The 19,756-nt window shown below is 44.7% G+C and overlaps 1 protein-coding gene across 3 annotated transcripts in view; it reads right to left on the bottom strand.

The window, feature by feature from the left end:
* The window catches only part of Nrp1 (neuropilin 1), a 143,007-nt gene extending 123,513 nt beyond the window's left edge, over positions 1-19,494 (bottom strand). Inside the window, exons 1-3 of one of the 3 annotated variants that reach the window (XM_021647724.2) lie at positions 19,302-19,494; positions 17,468-18,010; positions 13,784-13,958 (exon numbers count right to left, since the gene is read on the bottom strand). In XM_021647724.2, coding sequence (XP_021503399.1) covers positions 13,784-13,958; positions 17,468-17,540 — 248 coding nt within the window. In that variant the 5' untranslated portion in view covers positions 17,541-18,010; positions 19,302-19,494. Of the gene's footprint in view, positions 1-13,783; positions 13,959-17,467; positions 18,011-18,335; positions 18,741-19,301 lie in introns of those variants that run through there. The other 2 variants (XM_021647720.2, XM_021647721.2) reach the window with 2 other exon arrangements.
* Between the last annotated feature and the right edge of the window lie 262 nt (positions 19,495-19,756).

A 19,756-nucleotide genomic window follows, 5' to 3' on the forward strand; every position in this document is an offset into this window, starting at 1 on the left:
TTTGGGAAGAAGAAATGGATCAGAGAAAATGGAAGGTGGACAAGAAAGGGTAATAGAGGGTAAATGTGATCAAAATATATGTGTGTGAAAATGTCACAGTGAAACAAGTTATTTGTATAATTAATATATGTTAATGAGAATAGACTTAAAAAGCAAGTAAGAAAGAGGTAGACTGGGTAGAAATGGCAAAAATGGAGCAGCAACTAAGCAGGAAACAAAAGCAGAGCCGTGAGCATGAGGTAGACTGGCTCAGTGCCAGGCCCAGGCTCCAGGAGGGATTCGACACACTCATGGCAACACACCCTAGGGAAAACTGCCCTCCTACATGAAGCCAAGAGGGCTGAGAAAGCAGAGTTCTTCCCTCCTTTCCCAGGAACCAGACACCCAGAAACAGGAAACCCACAACATATAGCTAATAGAGGTTGAGCGAGTTCTAGCAGTCATACTGTATACTTACAACAGCCACACCACTAACTACGCAAGCTTCTCAAGAGAATGACAGACATAGCTGACAGGGAGATGACACAAAATAGAATAGCTGAGGGTTTGATAGGTCATGTGTCTAAGACTGTTCTAGCTTCTGTCTCTATGGAAACACAAGTCCTGAATCCCTAGCTCTCTGTTATGTAGCTGCATATGTGCAGGGGTATGAGGACGCTGAGACTGAATGTATCTGGGTTTTTGTTTGCTTATTTGTTCTTTTTGTTGTTGTTGTGGCCATTGGTTTGTCTCTTTAGAACAAATACCAGAAGCATCTGAAGCTATCCCAGGCAGAGATAACAAAGAGCTAGTGAGAAAGAAACTTTCTGGAGCTGCAGGAACCTTTGGCTCTTGTAGGTGGAACTGTGCCTATTGTTACCCTACTATCCTGCTACAGAAAGGCTGAAGTGTTATACAGAAATGTTAGTTACACCTGTAATACCAGCACTTGGGAGTTGAAGGCAGGAGGACCAGAGGTCAATATTATCATAGGCTTCGCCCCTACTTTGAGATTATCTTAAGCTACCTAAGATTCTGTCTTAAAAGGTGAAACATGAACTGCATTGAAGTGAAAACCTCACTCTCCGCCTCAAAAACACTCCAGCACAGCCACTCTAGGACTAGCTTAGATTTTGCTCCCAGTATTTCTTTACCCAGGATGTAGGGATTCCATTTTTCTGGTTGGTGTGAACCAGGGGCTTTAGGCCTTTTGCCGGGAACGTAACAGTCCACCTTCTCTAACAGAGAGCTCACATCCAGCATATACAGCTGCCAGCTGGAGCAGAGGCCCTCAAGTATTTGTGTTAAATTTATGCAAAGGTGGTTTGAATGTGAGCCCAGACATGAGAGAACAATACACAGAATGACTGAAGGGTGCAGGCAGGCAATGGGGCAAAAGAGAACTCTGATGTTTCTGAATAGGGTAAGCATGGGGAGAGTGCATTGGGGAGGCTGAGGCAGGAGAGCAACAGACAGAGTCAGGAGTAAAATGTGAATGGTGACAGAAATGGAGCAGCAAAAGGAAGAGAATGATAGTAGAAGTGCGGCTCAGGGATATTTAACCTGGTGACACTTAGAGAACAAGAAGAGATCACAAGATGTCCCAGAGAGTCAAACTTGGGAAAACAGAGATGAAGGGACAACAAAAAAGAAAAATATTAGTTTGGGCAGTGTGATTTTTCATTTATGGAAACAATGCCTTCTAGGCAGCATCATCCAGAAAATGGGCAAAATTGGAGTCCATCAAACCAGTGAGATCTGGAGTTAACTAGGCTAGGTGGCTGAGATAAAAGAGGCCCTTCAAAGAGGATTCAGAGCTCAGGAAAAGGTCCAGGCAGGTCAGTCCTACAACATGTAAAAGCAGATGCTGTGAGAGGTGGGGAAGAGATGGTTGTATTGATGTTGAACAAAGAAATTAGGCCCACAGGATTAGAAGATGGTTCCGTAAACGCTTGCCTTGAAAGCACGGAGACCTGAGTTAGATCTCAGCATTCATGTGAGAAATTGCACATAATTCTAGTGCCTGGGAAGTAGAAGCAGTTCATACCCATGCCCTCTGGCCAACCAGCCCCGCCAAATCAGTAGGGTCCAAGTTCAACAAGAGACCCTGTCTCCAAAAGCAAAGTGGTGGCCCTGGAAGAATGACAATGGAGGTTGACTGAACTGTTCATAAAAGTGCACACACCTGTGAACAAGTCTCTCACAGTCACACATAAAAAAATTAGGACCATGTAATGACCAGTAGTCTGAAAAATCATGGAGGGTGGCATTTGAGTCAGTAGTGATCTGAATAGAACCCTGGCTTGTTGCAGGCACACATAAAACTCTAGGCAGTGAGAGAGAGGAAAGAGAGGCCAGAACAGGACAGAATACATATTTGAAGGGTTATACAGGACCCAAGGTGGAGTTCTTCATTTCCACAACAGAAAAGTCCTTCAGAATCCCTTTGACCTATAGAGGCCTGCTGGGGTTCCCACAGAAAGGAAGGCAAATTCCTTCAGCTGGGATCTCAGCCACACCTGTGTCATTTCAGATGAAATGAAGAGTCCTTTCCAAGCTTTTCAGATATAATTCATGTCCTCAAAAGCTGGTCATAATGGTGATTTGGGGACAAGGCCTGGAAATTGTCACCCACGTCTACAATCATTCCAGGGCCTCCCTAAGATTCTCCCTTCAACACTGGGAAATCTGACAAAGCTAGAAATGGAGGAAGGAGATGGCATAAAGGACACGAGGGGGAAAATGAATGGGTGAGTTGCTTGTTTTAAATCTTCATTTATGCAGTTAGCCTTCCCTGTGAGTGTATGGTATAAAATCTGTGAGACTGCTATTGGTCACACTGGGTGAAATGACTCATCCTTTTGCAAAATGGCTCCTGCCTTGGGATTTGAGTGCCGGCTGGCTCACTCTCTGAATGGGCCAGGCATATTTCCAAGCCCTCACGGACACACAGGATAAGATGCACATTTGCTTTTGTTATCAAGTGTGTGAGAGCAAGATAGCATCTTCCAGGCCTGCTGGCGTCTCCCCCATCTGAGGTTCAGAGGCTGACCACCTTTCCACGACCATGGAGCGAAGCTCATGGGGCTGTCTCACTGCGTGTGTGCCCGACTTTGGAAGTGTTTGTCCCCCCAAGGATGCGGATGTTATTGTTTACAGTTTGGACTTATTTTAAGGAACAAAACCTGCGGATGTACTTCCTGCTCGAGTCATACCTAGGCTTTATTTAACATTTGTCTTGTATCCGTAAGCCTACCTCACAGCATTGTGTTCCTGAGATAGGGGAGGAAGGAAGACTACACACTTCAAGAAGAAAAGAGGCCTCAGTGACGCTCACTGACTCTCACATACATGATACAAGGCATGAAAGTAGAAGTTAGAAGGAAGTTGGGAAGACAATGCACACACAAAAATGTCATACTGAATCCCATTATTATAGATAAGCAATATATGGTAATAAAATGATTGAAGGACTAGCAAGATGGCTCAGCAGCTTCAACTGGTTGTTGGAAAACCTGATGACCTAAATTTAATTCTTGGAACACACATACTGGTAACAAAGAACCAACACACACAGGTTGTCTTCTGGCCTTCACACTCATGTCATGATGTGCATGTATCCACGTGCACATACCCACAAATACATGCAACACACAATTTAAAGATGAAGAAATTCATGTGCATGTAGTGTCTTCAATCAGACCCCACAGTAAGCAACCTGGTTTCATTGTTTCATCTTCCTACTTACACTGGCTTATACTGTCAAAGCAGCATTACTAACTATGCCATAATCACACCATTCACATATAATTGGGACCCAGCCCATATGAACCATCTCCTGTCTCACAGATGGGAATGAATGGCAGAGGGGCAATTATAACCCTTGGCCTCAATTCTCACCAGAGACTTGCCTCACAGGGAACTGCCAACACAGTCCCCTGGCAATCAGGAATACCCAGCTCTCAGTAATGAACTCGCATATGCATTAGACATGAGGTGAGAACGCTAAGCAGGGAAACAGAGCTATGCCTTGAGGACTGAACCAACATATCCTCCATATTGCTCAGCACAGCCAGAATCATTGACAAGGAAGTTGGCATTGGGAAAAAGCCACCTGAGAGAATACAAACATTAACCAAATAATTGGAAAGAGGCACCTCAATAAAGGAGTGTCAGACCAGAAGTACAAAGCAATAGTGATCCAGAGAGCGCACACAGACTGTTCAGTTATTTGGTATTTGTCATTTTTGTGGGCTACCATTTTTCCAAAGAATGAACCTCTTTAGAAATTAAAGTTTTTACTCATTCTATCTTTTTCTATAAACATACTTATGAAATTAACGTCAACTTCCCCAGCTTATCTAAGAACAAGCCTCATCCTCCCATATCAAGACTATGTGAGAACAAGTGCCCAAAGCAGAGCTCTGTGTGACTATCTTGTCTTTTATCAAGAATGTTATCTGTTCCATTTAAAGTGGGAAACTTTATACTTTTAAAAGTTATAGATTGATTTTTTTCTAAAACTAACTTTTTGTTTTCATCATGTTTCTGTGGAAGCTCTGCACTTGGAGCAACTGTTCTGTTCACAGCTTCTGTTTATGGGAGAACCAGAGGAGCTCTTGCAGTGCTGACTGTGAATCATTGGGTTTGGCCATCTCTGCATGGTCTACAGAACCTTACGATCTTGTAGAATGACACATGAGGATGGAACGAGAAGCCCTCCCATGACAGGCCAGCCTGTCACCAAAGCCACAGGAGACACCTCTGTCCTGATTTGGCTGCTTGCTCAAAGTATCTATCCAGATAACAACAAAATACTTTTCAGGGTCTGTTTTTTCTCAGAAAACACTCCTCTGTCTGTCATAGGAAGCAAATGCCTGGGCAAGCATTCTCGCTTAAACTCTTCAAGAGCCACACTGGAAAATAAAAGCATAAAAAACGGTAAATGGGGAACTATGAGGAACTTTCATGACATTTGCCTGAGATTAAGTAAATGTATAGTGTTAAGAAGGGAACATGGCCGTCTTACTTGGGGTCTGGAATTGGGTCTACACGTAGTCCATGAGCAGCTGGTACCTGGAACATCCATTTAACCACTAACAGTATAAATGCAGGCCATGCCTGGCCTGGCTGCCAGATTTGGTCAAATGCCATAGTAAATGTGCCTTGTGTTCAGAAACTATCAACCAAAGGCATCAGACTTTAGATACCTCCACCAATTTTTTTTTAATTCCTAACTGACAGCCACTTTGGTCTGAGTAGGAAATCACCAATCATCTCTCTGCAGGATCCATAAGTGCTTTACTTAATTGAAAAGCTCAATCTTTGCTCTGAATTATTGAGTTTCTACTTAAACATTTGCAGGAGATTGTTCATGGAAGAAAATGGCTGGCAATAGCTCAGAAGTCTTTCCCACAAAGGGCATGGCCTTCTGCTGCAACAGTGGTCAGGTTTTTGGTGTAACAGCTGAGCACCTGGACATTTAATTTATGCTTCTCCAACATCAGGTCTGTATTGTTTAAAATGTGTGAGAGGAAGAAGTGGAGACACATGGCCAACCATATATATAGAGACTCAGGGCGCAGCTGTCAGAATCAGCCAAGTTTCTATGGTTACTTAAAGGCGGGGAGTAGGGAGTTGACTCAGAGGGAAAGGTACATACAGTACAAGCTTGAGGACCTGAGTTTGCATCCCCAGCATCCATGTAAAGAAGCCTGGCATGGCTGATGGGGATGGGCAGAAACAAGTGGATCCCATATGCACAAGAACACACATACAGATTTAAAGAAGAGGAGGATATAAGCCATGTTGAGCAAGTAAGATTCAGTAAATACATACCAAGGCTGGATGGAAAGAAGTTTGTTATAAGGCCAACAGTTTTATGGTGGATGTGAATGTTTTTAAGCAATTGAGTTGACAGGAGCCAAGAGATGATTGGTGGCTTGTTCGCCCCATTTGTCTGCAGAAGGTAGTCACTGTGAGCTGACAGACTGCTTCCTGGGATCTTCGTGAACTGTCTGCATCATTTCGTACATACAACAGCATAATCTGACTTAGATCCCAGACACGGGCCATCCGAACATAGGCCAGCTGGACGCCCATTCGGGTGAGGAGCTGGAACAGCTAAGGCACTGCCTGTCACACTCAGGGCTACTGACAAACTCCCAGCTAAGAGAACCTGATCCGAACACTGATCTCTTCTCTCTCTCTCTGTCTCCGTCTCTGTCTATCTCTCTGTCTCTGCCTCTGTCTCTCTCTCTGGCTTAATTGTTGGCCTTGATGAACAAGCAACTACAATTAGTGAAGTTGACCCTTTACTCCCCTTGTACACATATTCTTACATGTTGCTGCTGAGGTGTGTCAACATGTGTGATTATGTAAGATTATGATGGGAAGGACAGAGCTGAAACACACATGAAGCTGGAGGCACATGTGTGCCCTGGTACCTGCTCAGGCTTTGTGTCCCAAAGAGAATTCTGGCTGGGAGCACCACACACTTGTTGATTCAGAGTAACACGATATCAAGTAGCCTACTCTAGCTTCTGCTAGAAGTTGGTTTTTGTTTTCTTGGTGTGTGTGTGTGTGTGTGTGTGTGGTAGTTTTTTATGCAAGTGTGTGTCCATGAGTACAAACAGAAGATGTTATCTGACAGCTTGCTCTGTACTCTGTATCTTATTCTCCTGAGACAGGCCTCCATTGTTTGGCTAGGTTGGCTGGCTAGTAGGCTCCGAGAATCTGCCAATCTCTGCCCCCAGTGCTAGGACTGCAACAATATGCCTCCGTGCTCAATGTTTTCACCTAGGATTTGGAAATTAAATTCGGGTCATCAGGCTTGTGGAGAAAACATCCATAGAGCCATCCTTCCACCCTATAGCTGCTCCTTTCATATCACACACATCTCTAACACAAACTACCTTGTCACACTCAAAATACATCACTTTCAAGTGTGGGTACTTATACTAAAATAACACAGAAAATCCTTCTATTAGATACCTGGGGCCCTTTTCAAATTAAATCAGGGCTAATGGGGAAAAAGTTAAAAGGAAAAAAGTAGAAAGTTACCTGCCTGAGTGGCACTAGGGCTGCTACAGTGCCCAAGCTGACTCGTTCCTACTTTCCCCAGGATTGTTTCCCTGAACTAAGCTTGCTGGTGCCCCTTAACAGTGCCCATACAGTGCGGAACAGTCGTCACCGAGATCAAAACCAGAAGTGGCAAGATGCTCCATTAAACCAGGGAGAGGAGCTGATCACGCAGGTGCACAGGGCTTACTGTACACCACCAGACCTGAGCTTAATGCCCGGCTCCCAGGCGAAAAGCTGGGGAAGGAGAGAAAGGAGGGTCCCTGGAGCTCACTGGGCAGAGACCCTGCCTCTCAAACACAGGTGGAGAGTGACTGAGGAAGTCACCCAACATTCACCTCCTGCTTCAACACTGATGTACATACATGTTCATATGACCCTCTCCCAGCCGCAAGACAAAGGAAGAATTTTATGAATTCCCTTTGCATGAAAAGCAGAGTCAAAAGCTGGGCATGGTGGCACATGCCTTTAATCCTGGAACCCAGGAGGCAGAGGCAGGCAGATCTCTAAGAGGTCAAGGTCATCTCCCATCTACAATGAGAGTTCTAGGACAGCCAGGCCTATTACACAGAGAAACCCTTTCTGGAAAAACAAACAAACAAAACCCAAAAGAAAGCATAGTCAGATGAAAGACTTTATCTTTGTTATAACATATCTGTTATTATATTAAGCAAAGATAAGATTTTTCTACATGAGCCACTGGAAAAAAGTGAGCTGAGTTTTCAGCAGGACAGGACTCCTCAGAAGAGGAAGAATGTGTCTGTGTGCATGCCCATGTCTGTGTGTGTGTATGTGTGTGTGTGCACCATCATCTGTGTGTGTCTGTGTGTATGTGCATGTCTATGTGTATCTGTGTGTGTGCGGATGCAGGGCCATGTTTGTGTGCATCTGTGTGTGTTTCTGTGTGTACACAGTTATCAGTGTATCAGTCAAAAATAAAAACTAATGTCTCTATGTGTGCCCATGTCTCTCTGTGTGTGTCTGTGTATTTCTATTTCTACTCCAAACTTCACAGTATCTACTCGGCACAGACACATCACGACTTGTAACAGTGCTTTAGTTCTGTTAGACTCTGAAACTTGCAAACATGGAATCACATGGGTTTAGGACAGAAGCTCCCCTCAAGGACAAAGGCAGTGGCAGTGTCTGACGGTAGATACCACAGACTAGTGGAAACTAGAACTACTTCTTTCTAGTTTGGGGACCTTCCAACATTTCTATCAAGTGGCACACTTAAGTTACACATTTTAAATTATATTATATTCTAATTAAAAGCATATATACCTCTATATTTCATATAAAAATATATGAAATAGTTTTGGATTAATGTCCCCACTGTTTTTCATAAAATAAAAACTTTTTTTTGTATAAGTGATAATAAAAAGTTAAAGACTAGATTGAGGAGTTTGTCTTGGACATTATCTCTCTCTCTCTTTCACACACACACACACACACACAGAAATGTGCACACCTACACACATAAATTGTGTGCGTACGTGTGTGTGTGTGTGTGTGTGTAATACCTCAGGAAATATAGTTTTTGAAGTATCAGTCAAAAATAAAAACTAATGCAAAAATTCATGCTGAAAGAAAGAAGAAAAGAAGGAAGGAAGAAAAGAAAGAAAGGAAGGAAGGAAGGAAGGAAAGAAAGAAAGAAAGAAGGAAGGAAGGAAGGAAGGAAGGAAGAATATAACTCAGAGAAACAAAAATTGGACTTAGCCAATAAATGACTAAATGGTCATTGTAAAATAATGAGATTTAATTTGAAGGGATAAGCAGATTGAAGAAACTAAGGGCAGATTAAGTTTGAATAAATGAATTTGTATTCTTTGAAAATAAATTGGATCAGCTGTGTCTCAAAGTTTGTAAACATGCAGGAAAATTTAAAAGCAGCAATAAGAAAACATGGTTTGATTTAGTGTATCAAGCCCCCATCAGATTTGACTATCATCTCTATTTAATTATAATTTCATTGTGATTCATATGGAGTTACAGAAGAGAAAAGTTCTTTTTGCTGCATAGAATTTGGAAACATATGCGTTGTAAGATGCTGAGAAGATGGCAAAAGAAGCTAGAAAGAGAAATGTATCCTTTTGAGTTAAGAAACTGAAATGAAGCAAGGGTCGTGTTCTCATCCACAAAGACTGCTGGCCTCTTTCTCTAGCTCTGCCTTTGTAGGCTTTTCTTCTGCTGCTTCACATTCTTTTTCTTAATGTTTTTAACCCAATGTCTGTGAAATTTTTATTGTTCCCCAGATAAAGACATCTGATCTGAATGTAGCCACACACCTCTCAGTTCAGCAGTATTTGTCATAAACCATTATAAATTATCATGCTGATAGCTTGCATTGCTGGGAAGCTGAAGAAGTTTCATAAATCCTAACTACTACATCAATGGCATTCTTGTTTATTATACAGAAATAAAGTTTTATGAGACTCAAGGTGTCTGCCTTTACCACCGAAGGATGCCTTGGAGCAGTGAGCTCTGACCAGTTCAACATTCCCAGGGTTCAATGGACATTTCTTTCCGAGATTTTTAGCTGCCCTACTTGTGATGGTACTTTGATGATTCCCAAACATGCAGGGTTTTGCCACTGCAAAAAGGGTAAATTACCATCCCTTCCATCTCCTCGACACTTTCTTCTCTCCGAACATTCTAGTGTGTCTCTTGTCTCAACACAAGAACATCCAGCTGGAAACCCTAGCCCCTTCTTAGTCCTGAAGACAGATGCTTTGCTGCTCTGTTCATTGATTGATTTACACCACACCTTGTTCAATAAAAGAATGGAAGAGATCATATTACCCTGGTTCCAATGCTTTTGTGTAATAAACCCAGTTGAATGGCAGCATCAACACAGACTACTGCATGTTTAAAAAAAACAACTCAGCAAGCACTGTACACATTCATTTTCCCCAACCCCCACCCCAATTCTAGCCACTGTGACAACCTAACCCTTATTTTATAAAGTAATCCCACAGTTGACTTATAAACTAGGTCAGTTTTTGCACTAGTTACACGAAAAATCTCATGATTATATCCTATAATGTCAGAGTTATATGATGGCTTTTACATAATTACAAACAAAACAACGAAAATTTCAATAGAGATTTTCCCCTGCTGAACTAGTTAGCTGGTCTAATTATGTATCCAGTCCTCTACCCTAGGAAAGAGAATTGCTTTCTTGGGTCTCAAAGACGTTTCTTTACAACGAATGTTACAAGAAATTGATTTCTTGCTTGCTTTCTCATGGTGGGAGTTGATTGTACAAATAGTGGCAATTTCAAGAAAAAAATGATAGTTGGATTTATATGAGAATCAACCCATTACAGGATCAATAAATTTAGTTTGACATATGTTTAGTTTCATATTTCCAAATGTTCTAACAATAACCAAATTGTTGATCTCACAGTCATGATGAAAACGTATTGGTGGAAAGCTTTGAGAGCACAATGATTTCACATGTGCTCACTCACTTATTCTACTAGTAACCTAACAGCAACAGCACGACACATCATTTTACTGTCATTAGCCATATACCATGGCCACAGAGGGAGGAGCATTAGCTACGTCAGTTGCGAGGAACATGAACACTAGTTAGTTGTTTGTTTTCTGAGGCAGAGTTGCATGCAGCTCAAGCTTGTCTCAAGCCTGCTGTAGAGCTGACGGGCACCCGGGAGCCCTGACTCTCTTGCCTCCAGGGTGCTGGGACAAACAGAGCAGACAGTACTTGCAGGGAGTGATAGGTGCTGTTCTGAACTGAGTTTCAGAAGTGTCCTCAGACAACCGGAAGACAAAATAATAAAAGCTATTTTTAAAAGAATCTCTGTGTTTCACCTTCTCAGGGAATTTTGAGCACCTGCAGATGTTGCATCTGTGAATAGCCCTAATTGTCACCTTCAACAGTGACCAAAAGCCACATAGGGTCTGGAAAGACAGTGGGGGCCATGCTTAAGGTGCTTTTCTTGTAACATTTTGAAGTTTTTTATTGTGAAAAAAGGCCGTGGAGCCATACTTTAGAATGTGGCACAAAGGTATTTCTCATGAGCAGAATCTCCCTGCCTTCATCAGAGTGAATAATCAGCTTTCAGATGCTGGCAGCTTCTTCTAGGGCTCGACTTTATTAGGCAGCAAACAAATAAACGAACAAATAAAACCCATAAACAAGCCTCTCAATCTCACCACCATATAATGCTTATGGAAACAATTTTTTTTTTTTAAATTGTGTGTATAGTGTGTATCTGTAGTGTGCACAGGTGCATTTGTGTGTGCTCCTGCCTGTGTTCCACAGTGAATGTGGTGAGGCCTGGGGACAAGTTTTTGCAATAGGTTTCCTTCTCCAGCCATGTAGCTCCCAGGGATTGAATACGATCATGAAGGCTTGGCAGCAAGTGCTTTCACCTACTGAGCCATCTTGCCAGCCAGATTGGCTTTTTTTTTTTTTTCAAATGAACTTAACATTCTCAAATGAACTAAAAGTCCTCCAATCCTGTCATATCCTACCCTGTATCATGACAAATAACACTGTAAAGTTTCCCATATATCATTTTCAACCATCAATTTCTTGAGGCAGCTGGTGCATGCATATATTAGTGTACATATTTGTGTGAGTGTGTGTGTGTACATGTGCGTGTATAAAAGCACTGTCTATAGAAAACAGTTTATCAATTGGCTTTGCTCCCAAGCTTCTATGGCAGAGTGTGCTGGACTCAGCATATACCAGCTCTTAGATGCTGAATACTCATCCCTGTACAAGTCTAGATGGGGCAGCAATGAGGAGTTGGAAACTATCCCCAGTGCAACATTCAAGACAAAGAAATGAGCAAAACCACAAACCAGGACCTAATCTGCTTCCTCCCCAGAACCGGCTGCTGAACGTTTGTTACCATGATGACTACTGAATACTCTGATGACTAGTGCATACTCAGATATCTTTATTCTTTTACACGTTTACATGGTAATAATTTCCTGGTCAGAAACCAGTAAATTGAGCTTATTGACGTCTAAGAATTCTTTATTTTGGAAAGACCCATGTGTTGCCAGAGTTTCTTAAAAATATATCCAATACCAGTTTAAAGAAATGTAAAAATAAATACAACAGCACAGTGTTCAAGTTACCTACACCACTAGCACTATAACAATCACCATAAAGAATATCACCAAGCCGGTGTGGCTCAGTGATGCAGTATGCCTGCCTAGCATGCATGAATCCCTAGGTTTGACCCCCAAAACTTCCAAACAACAACAACATTAAAATAATTCCCTACTTTCTAGGAGGCACTGGAATGCTCTGTTAATTCTATAAAAGATTAAAAGTAAGTCCAATGCTGGACTTGGTTAAACTGGAATCAGAATAATTTCAATGTGCAGTCATGTGTGTTGAGTATTCACAAATGCATCTTCCGTCTATGCATTCCTAATTTGATGGACATTAACATGTTGAGTAAAGTAGGCACATTGATCCCTTGACTATGGAAAGCTGGTTGTCACCACACCACAAAACCAACAGGTTGTTGAATCCTTCATATAGGAGAAAATGTTTTCACATCTGTATGCTCTCTAAAAAGAATAAAGTATGCCAACAGAATAGCTTTGGCCATTTCACATATCTGCAACATGGTTAATTTCAAAGCACTGTCTTATTTCTTCATTGAGATTAATATTCAAGTTCAAACTGGAAACTATACCCCTTACAGTGCTTTAGATGAGATTATATGGGCCAGATACCAAGAGGTACTTCTGGGTATTGAGAGTGATGAGCTATGAAGACCTCAGTGAACCATCTCATAAAATGCACAAGCAGAAATTCCACATCTACAACCAGGATTTCCTTGTAAAGAGAGTGGGCATCATGTAGATGGTCTATGTTAAAGTATTATTGTGATAATGAAACTTGACATAGACCAATGTTCAGACATAGACCACCTTCAGTAACTTCAAGTTGAAGGAGATAAACAGGTAAGGCAGATGAATTCGAACCATATATGTACCTAAGTTCTCACTGCATTTTTGCATTTTAAAAACCATTTTCATAAATATTTCCACTATTAACCTAAGATTTAAAACTTTTGGTTAAACTCAGAATGATGTGAAGTGCCTGTACTTGGGAGATCAAGGCAGGTGGATCTCTAAGTTCAAAGCCAGCCCAAACTACATAGTGTGTTCCAGGACATCTAGTGCTACATAGTCATAAACAAATACAAACACCAACACTCAAACAACAGCTCTCATGTAATTCACCCTGTATACACTTTATGACAACTTGTTTTCTCCATGTCAAATTCAATACAATCTTTTGGATCAGAGTGCTAGGATAGCCCCTACCACTGAACCACGTTCCTCAGCCATGAGAAACACAAATCTAAAATCATTAAATGAGCCACAGATTTGTTTTAAAAACACCCAACTTCACCATCTGCAGATGATGTATACTGGTGACCCACAATATTTAAGAAAACACAAGCTTTTTCTCAAAACCCTTTCCAGAAAGAACCACACACCACACATTTGTTAACAAAAGCTTTCTCAAACCAAAAGTGTCAACAGAAAGAGGACAGGCTATCACACATTCAAATACAGGAGAACTCAACCACTTGTAATTTCATTTCCACACCACTAACATTTGAGCTCAGCTAGGTCGAGACCCAACCAGTTCTTACATCCGCCGTACGGACACTCATGACCACTAGATGGTGCTGTGGCGCCCTGTTCAAACTCCCTCACTTACTTGCAGTCTCGGTCCTCCAAATCGAAATGTGGGTTAAAGTTGATCATGATTCTCTGGTAGGGCTCCGGAGCTTGGATCAGCCATTCACACTTCTCACTTGGGTGGTAAGAATGGGGGTAGCCGGGAGATGTAAGGTACCCCGGGTTTTCAATTTTTATAGTCCTGCCACATTTATCTGTAACAAAAATAACGTTTTAGCAGACCTTTCCCCCCAAACCGGTTGAGTTTTCCAGCATTACATATGCATCGACAATTAGCAAACATTTTGTCAGTTAAGGGAAACTCCAAAGTGTTCCCACAGGTCTGCTATACGACCCTAGACACGAAGAACACCTCATCACCAAGAAACACTCTTTATTCTCACGGAGATGACTTCCTCAGAGAGCCTACTCGCTCAGGTCTGAGAAGCTTCTCCCTTCCACCCGAAGTTCCTTCCAAAGAAAGAGGTCCTCTAGCATTAAAAACATTAAATCCTTTCAATTGATGTTAACACGGTCCCCTGGGAGCTCCTGCTAGACTTAATTATCCTCCGAGAAGTGTAGTCACATTAAGGAGCTGCTCTAAGTGGAAGGTGACCAAAAGACGCTGTGCCACTCTTTGCAAGTGGCTTTTGATGATAAGCCTGGCCAGTGTCACTGACCAGTGGGGCTGCCTTCCAGGACTTTGATTGACCTAAAGCCCAACCTCCTTTTGTTGTTGTTTTATCTGCCTGTAAATCTAAGTGATTTTGAGTTATCTCTGCTTTTGAGACTCACATCAACAGAGAACAAAGTGCAGCTGGTGATGCAGAAGGAACTGCGCTTTACTTATCCAAGTTGCTCAGCCTTGGCGACCAGATCAAAGCAATGGGGCAGAAAGAAAAATAAATAGCCACACGGCATTAATTCTAATTACTAAATGTTAGGGGAAGCCCCAGCCACTGAGGTCTGGGTATCACAGATGGCGAGCTCCATTTTCACATCCTGGGAAAGAGACGCTATCTAGTTTTCAGCCTTTACTGAAAAACAAGCCATCACCACAACAAAAACTCAAATGCTGAAGTGACTCTCAGCTGAATAAACCAGACTCTGGGCTGGTTTACAATTCAGCATAGATTGCGACTGTCACTTTTTATTATGGGTTTCATGCAGGAGAGCTCCAGCTTGCAAATGCCACACCAGTTATTGATACTTAATTTTAGGCAATAAAAATTTGGTGCATAAACTATGTAAGAAGAACAGGTAAGAAGCATTGAAATATATAAGCCTATCAATCACAAACATCCAGTAATGGTATATATAGATTTTAATATTACATCTAATAGATTCCCTGTGGAAAGAGAATGGCATTCTTTGCTCTCAGCATGAATTTATAAATCTACGGAATTTTATTACAGGAAAACCAGGTCAAATGGAAATGAAAGATGAAGTGCACATCAAAAATGCATAAAGCTACATGCATTACAGAAGTCATTTCCCATAAATTAAAAAGAAGACAATATAAATTACATTGTTTTCTCAAATTGTTAGATGTTTCTGGTTGTTTCTTAGATTGGAGGGGGTTGGTCTTACAGATCCTCTTCCCATTGGCTTTTAAACGGTTTAGGTCTCAAGAAGAACCAACGTTACAACCAATGCTCAGACTCTCAGCTAAGATGCCAGTCAGCTCAGTGGTGTGGTTCTGCAGAGGCCCTGACATTATTTTATTTGTGCAGAAATCTTAAAGAGTAGCCCCCAGCTCATTAAGTCCCTTCAGCTCTGTGTAGCCACCATGGCATCTGTTAGGAGAGTGAAATAAAACAGTCGCTTCAGAAGACAGTGAGGTGGGGTTGGTACCACACCAGAGCACTTTAATCTGTGACTTCTGAGAAAGTGACAGTGTAATAAGATAATGTAGACTGCTGGACTCCCACACTCTGTTCAGCCTCTCTAACACTTGGTAGGGAGAGAGCAATTCCTAGTGACGCTGGACCATTAGTCCTAAATAAGGTTAATGAATTAATTTAGTAGACACTTACTGGGAGGAGGTGGAGATAGTTCTAAGAGGACTACAGGCCTACTGAGGCATGTGCTGGCCCTGGTCACCTCAAGCATAGAAACAGGTTTAGGCTGAGGGGAGCCCAGATTCTCAGCATTCCCCACATTTCTGCTAAGGAAATTAAAAGGTTGTGTGTGTGTGTGCGTGTGTGTGTGTGCGCGCGTGTGCGCACGCACTCGCGTGTTATTCAGAACCACACAAATCTTAATGCTCTTTATATTGGCTATCACGACCGACATGGATCTAACCCAGTGGTTCTCAACATGTGGGTCGCGACCCCCTTAGAAACCCTCTATCTCCAAAAAACGTTTACATTATAATTCATAACAGTAGCCAAACTACAGTTACGCCACAGCAACAAAAAATTATGGTTGGGGTCACTACAACATGAAAACTATTAAAGGGTGGCGGCAGCAGGAAGGATGAGAACCCCTGCTCTAACCTCAGGAGTTATTAAGGGTACCTGTTTTGAGGGGTAAACATCTGAATTCTTCTGGTTAGAGAAAAGATTTTATGGAAGCACCACCTCAGGTTCATTAACAAACTGAACTCCACATTCATGATTCTTTGAGTGTTTGGCTTCCCTGCCAGAGTATTCTCTGGATAAAGATGCCGCCAATTCGGATTCATTAATAAATTGAATTCCAGCCGTGTTCACAAAAATTTTGCATATCTGTTGAGAACACTGCTTGGTACCTGTTTGGGGAGATCTATGGCTGAAATCACAAAACCTGGGGAGAGCACATTAAGGAGATTAACTTCTATCATAACGGAGTGATTTAAATTCTTCTGGTAGAGCCTTCTGCTCTGCTCCTCTTATTAAAACAATATACCACAGTAAGCAGCAGACGCACTTTTCTTCTAATTACTCTGATTGGAATCTAAGCCAGACCAAAGTAAATATTTGGCCATTAGTTAATAATAATGCTGAAGATTTACTGTTCGGATCAGCTCTTGCCTAGCCTTCCGCACCCTTACAGGGGACGTGGAACACGTTTGTACCAGATCCCATTTTAAACACACTCTAAGTTCCAGGGCACTGTTTATACCCAGGGCTGCCTTTCATTTACTGAACAGTGAGTGGTTTTAAAGGCCAAGTGGAAGCTGCAACCGGGTTAGAAATCCTCAGATATGCTGGTGCTTTGCACTGAATAGATCCGAAGCCTTTATTGACAGTGCGACTTTCATTCATACTTCAGGCGGATCGCGGACGGCTTACAAAGGCGGAGAAGAGTTCCAGTGACCGCCAAGACTAACCGCTATCTCTCGGGTGTCGCCCACCAGAGGAAACCGAGCAAGGGTGTTTCGAGGAGAACCAGGAAGTCCTCCCGGTGAAGTGTTCATTAACTCTCAGCAGCCATCAGATTTTTGAAAGGGAGTCTCATCTAATTGCCTCTGGGAGGAAACATTATTAAGATAATTGGTGTGCTGAACTGGGAAGGTAGGCAGCTCTGCCGCGGAACAGAGGCAGGAGAAGCCCACAGCCAGCAACCAACCAGGCGGAGCAGGAGGCCTGGGGCTTGCGGTCCTCCTGCCCCAGACGCCCTGACTTCTCTGCTCCTTGCGCAGGGCAAGTTTCCTGAGCCGGGCAGCTGTGTGCGCGTCCCGTGGTTGGGGCGGGAAGCCCACCGGAGGGGACCGGGCAGGCAGCGCTCGGCTGTCACTTACCGCTGCGGACAGCGCCCGCGAGGGCGAGGGCGAGGGCGAGCGCGGCGCACAGCAACGGCAGCCCCCTCTCCATCCTCCTTCGCCGAGCCAGTCCCTAGGCAGCCACGGAAGAACACGGTCGCGCGGATAAAAACCCAGCAAACGGGAATCTTAGCAATCCAAAACGCTCTTAAGTCCGCCTAAGAACCATAGAATCCTCAGCGCGTCTTGGAGGGGAAGGCTAGCGGCTAGGCAATGCCTGAATCCGCGAAAAGCGCGTCTCTTTTTGTGTCTCAAGTCGCCTGCATCCTGTCATTTAGCTCCGATTTCCTCTCCCTTTTCCCACACTTGTTCCTCTTCCAGGAGCCACTGCCCGGGCCATGTCTCAGGAAGAAGAAGGAGGAAAAAAAAAGAGAGAGAGAGAGAGGGGAGGAGTTGAGAGGAGGAGGGGAGAGGGCGGGCGACACACCAAAGCCAATTTCTAGAGGGAAAGAAAAAAAAATCCCGCTTGATTCTGGACGGGTTGGAGCCGAGGAGCTGGCGCCCAGAGGAGGTCCGGGTTGTCTGCGGGAAGGAGAGAGAGCAATGAAAAGATGAGCGGGAGAGAGAGGACTTTCTCCACCAGCACCGCCTCCCCCTCCCTCCCAGATCCCTTCCTCGCTTCCTCCCACCCCCTCCCCTCACAGCTCCGCCAGTGATTGCCTGGCTGGAGACTCAGAGACACAAGTTTCCCTAGGCGTGCTTTCGCGCTCGGTCGGCTGCCCACCCCGCGGTGCTCTCCGCGGGAAGAGGGCGCTGGGGAGCGGGCGTCTGCACCCAGAGCTCAAGGACGCGTGTGTGTGTCATTTGGGGCAGCGAGAGTGGTACCAGCCCCAGGGGCACCTTCTACCTTGGCGCGATCCTCTGCCCGGTAGGACTGAGCCAGGCTGCTCCAGTGGGCTAGGATCCCAGAGCCAAGCAGTTCCGAGAGCCCGGGTTAGCGGCTACTTCACGGAACTCCAGTCCCCAGGCTCCCGCGCACCCGGTAGCGAGGCTCGCGCAGCCAGACCCCGCTTCCACTTCCTGGGTGCCAGCTTGAGGTCTGGGGCGGGAAGCAGCCGGGCGCTCCAGGGCGCCCCGGTAGGACTGTAAACTACAAGGAGACCGCCTGACTGGTGTGTGCCGCTGAGTCCAGAGGGCTGCGGCCGTGTCTGCCACGTAAAGCGCAGGCAGACCTTCCTGGAGCACGGAACCTGGCTGCAGCAGAGCAAGGCCTCCTCCTCATGCATAAAGGCGCGAAGCGGGGTGCCCGACAAGAACCCTCCCCGCCCCCGACGCTGCAGGCTGCATTGTTCCCCGAGATTTGATGCCCTCTCTTTTGGGGTTACACGAATCCGGAGGATGGGTGGTAGCGCGCCTTTCAGCTAGGGGGCAGCCGCCAACAGACCCAGACAGCCACGTAGAAGCCCAGGTGCTCCAGGAATCTGAATCAGGGGTCGAAGGGCCCGCTTCCGTGCACCCCGAGGGAAGGACAAGACTGGAAAGGACCCCGCATGGGGGTGACAGGATGATCTTTGTAAGGGTCTCCTCGAGACAGCTTTAGATTACAGGCGATTGTGCCTATTGGCCTTCCAGCCCGACCCCGCCATCCCCAGAGGAGTTGGGTCCTGGGTGTCTGCCAAAAGCTTCCCCGCCCCCATCTCGTCCGGTTCCATCCTCGAGGGCTTTCCGAGAACTGCAGCAGGTGGCGTTTGGTGTATGAATAGCAAGGACAATCCAGGGACTTAAACTGGCAGGTGAAGAAGGTGAAAAGGTCATAAGCCTTCAGGGAAGTGGCATTTACAGACACACAGCCACCACAGAGACCGACGCCTACCTGGTGCAAGGGCTGGCAAAGGTTTAGGAATGTTGGCAAGGAGACTCTAGTCAAAGGTTTTGGCTGAAAAACTCGGGTCGGTCAGGGAGAAAGGACGCCCCATACCCTGGTGGCCCACGCTAGGACTCCGCGCTGCGTGTCTGGGCTCAGGCCCGAGCCAGGCGCGGAGCTGCCGCCTGGGCTCCCGCGCTGGACTCACTGGCTCCGAGTTCAGCCTTCTTTCCGGCCCGGGTTACCCGGCCCCGCCTCCGGCGCAGGCTCGCCTTCCGTGCTCCCCGCCCCACTGCACCTCCACCCCCGGGCTCAGCGACCCAGCCCCGTCCCGGAGCGCCTCCGTTGTTGGCCACGAGCTTCCTCTTCGTTTTTTCTGACCCGTTGGAAGCGCCGGTGGGTTGGACACGCCAGGAGTCAAATGCCTGTGTCGAGCGGAAGGGGCAGTAGCGGGGCTCTCGGCA

The sequence above is a fragment of the Meriones unguiculatus genome, chromosome 10 (genome assembly GCF_030254825.1).
Source record: "Meriones unguiculatus strain TT.TT164.6M chromosome 10, Bangor_MerUng_6.1, whole genome shotgun sequence".
In the NCBI taxonomy this organism is placed as follows: domain Eukaryota; kingdom Metazoa; phylum Chordata; class Mammalia; order Rodentia; family Muridae; genus Meriones; species Meriones unguiculatus.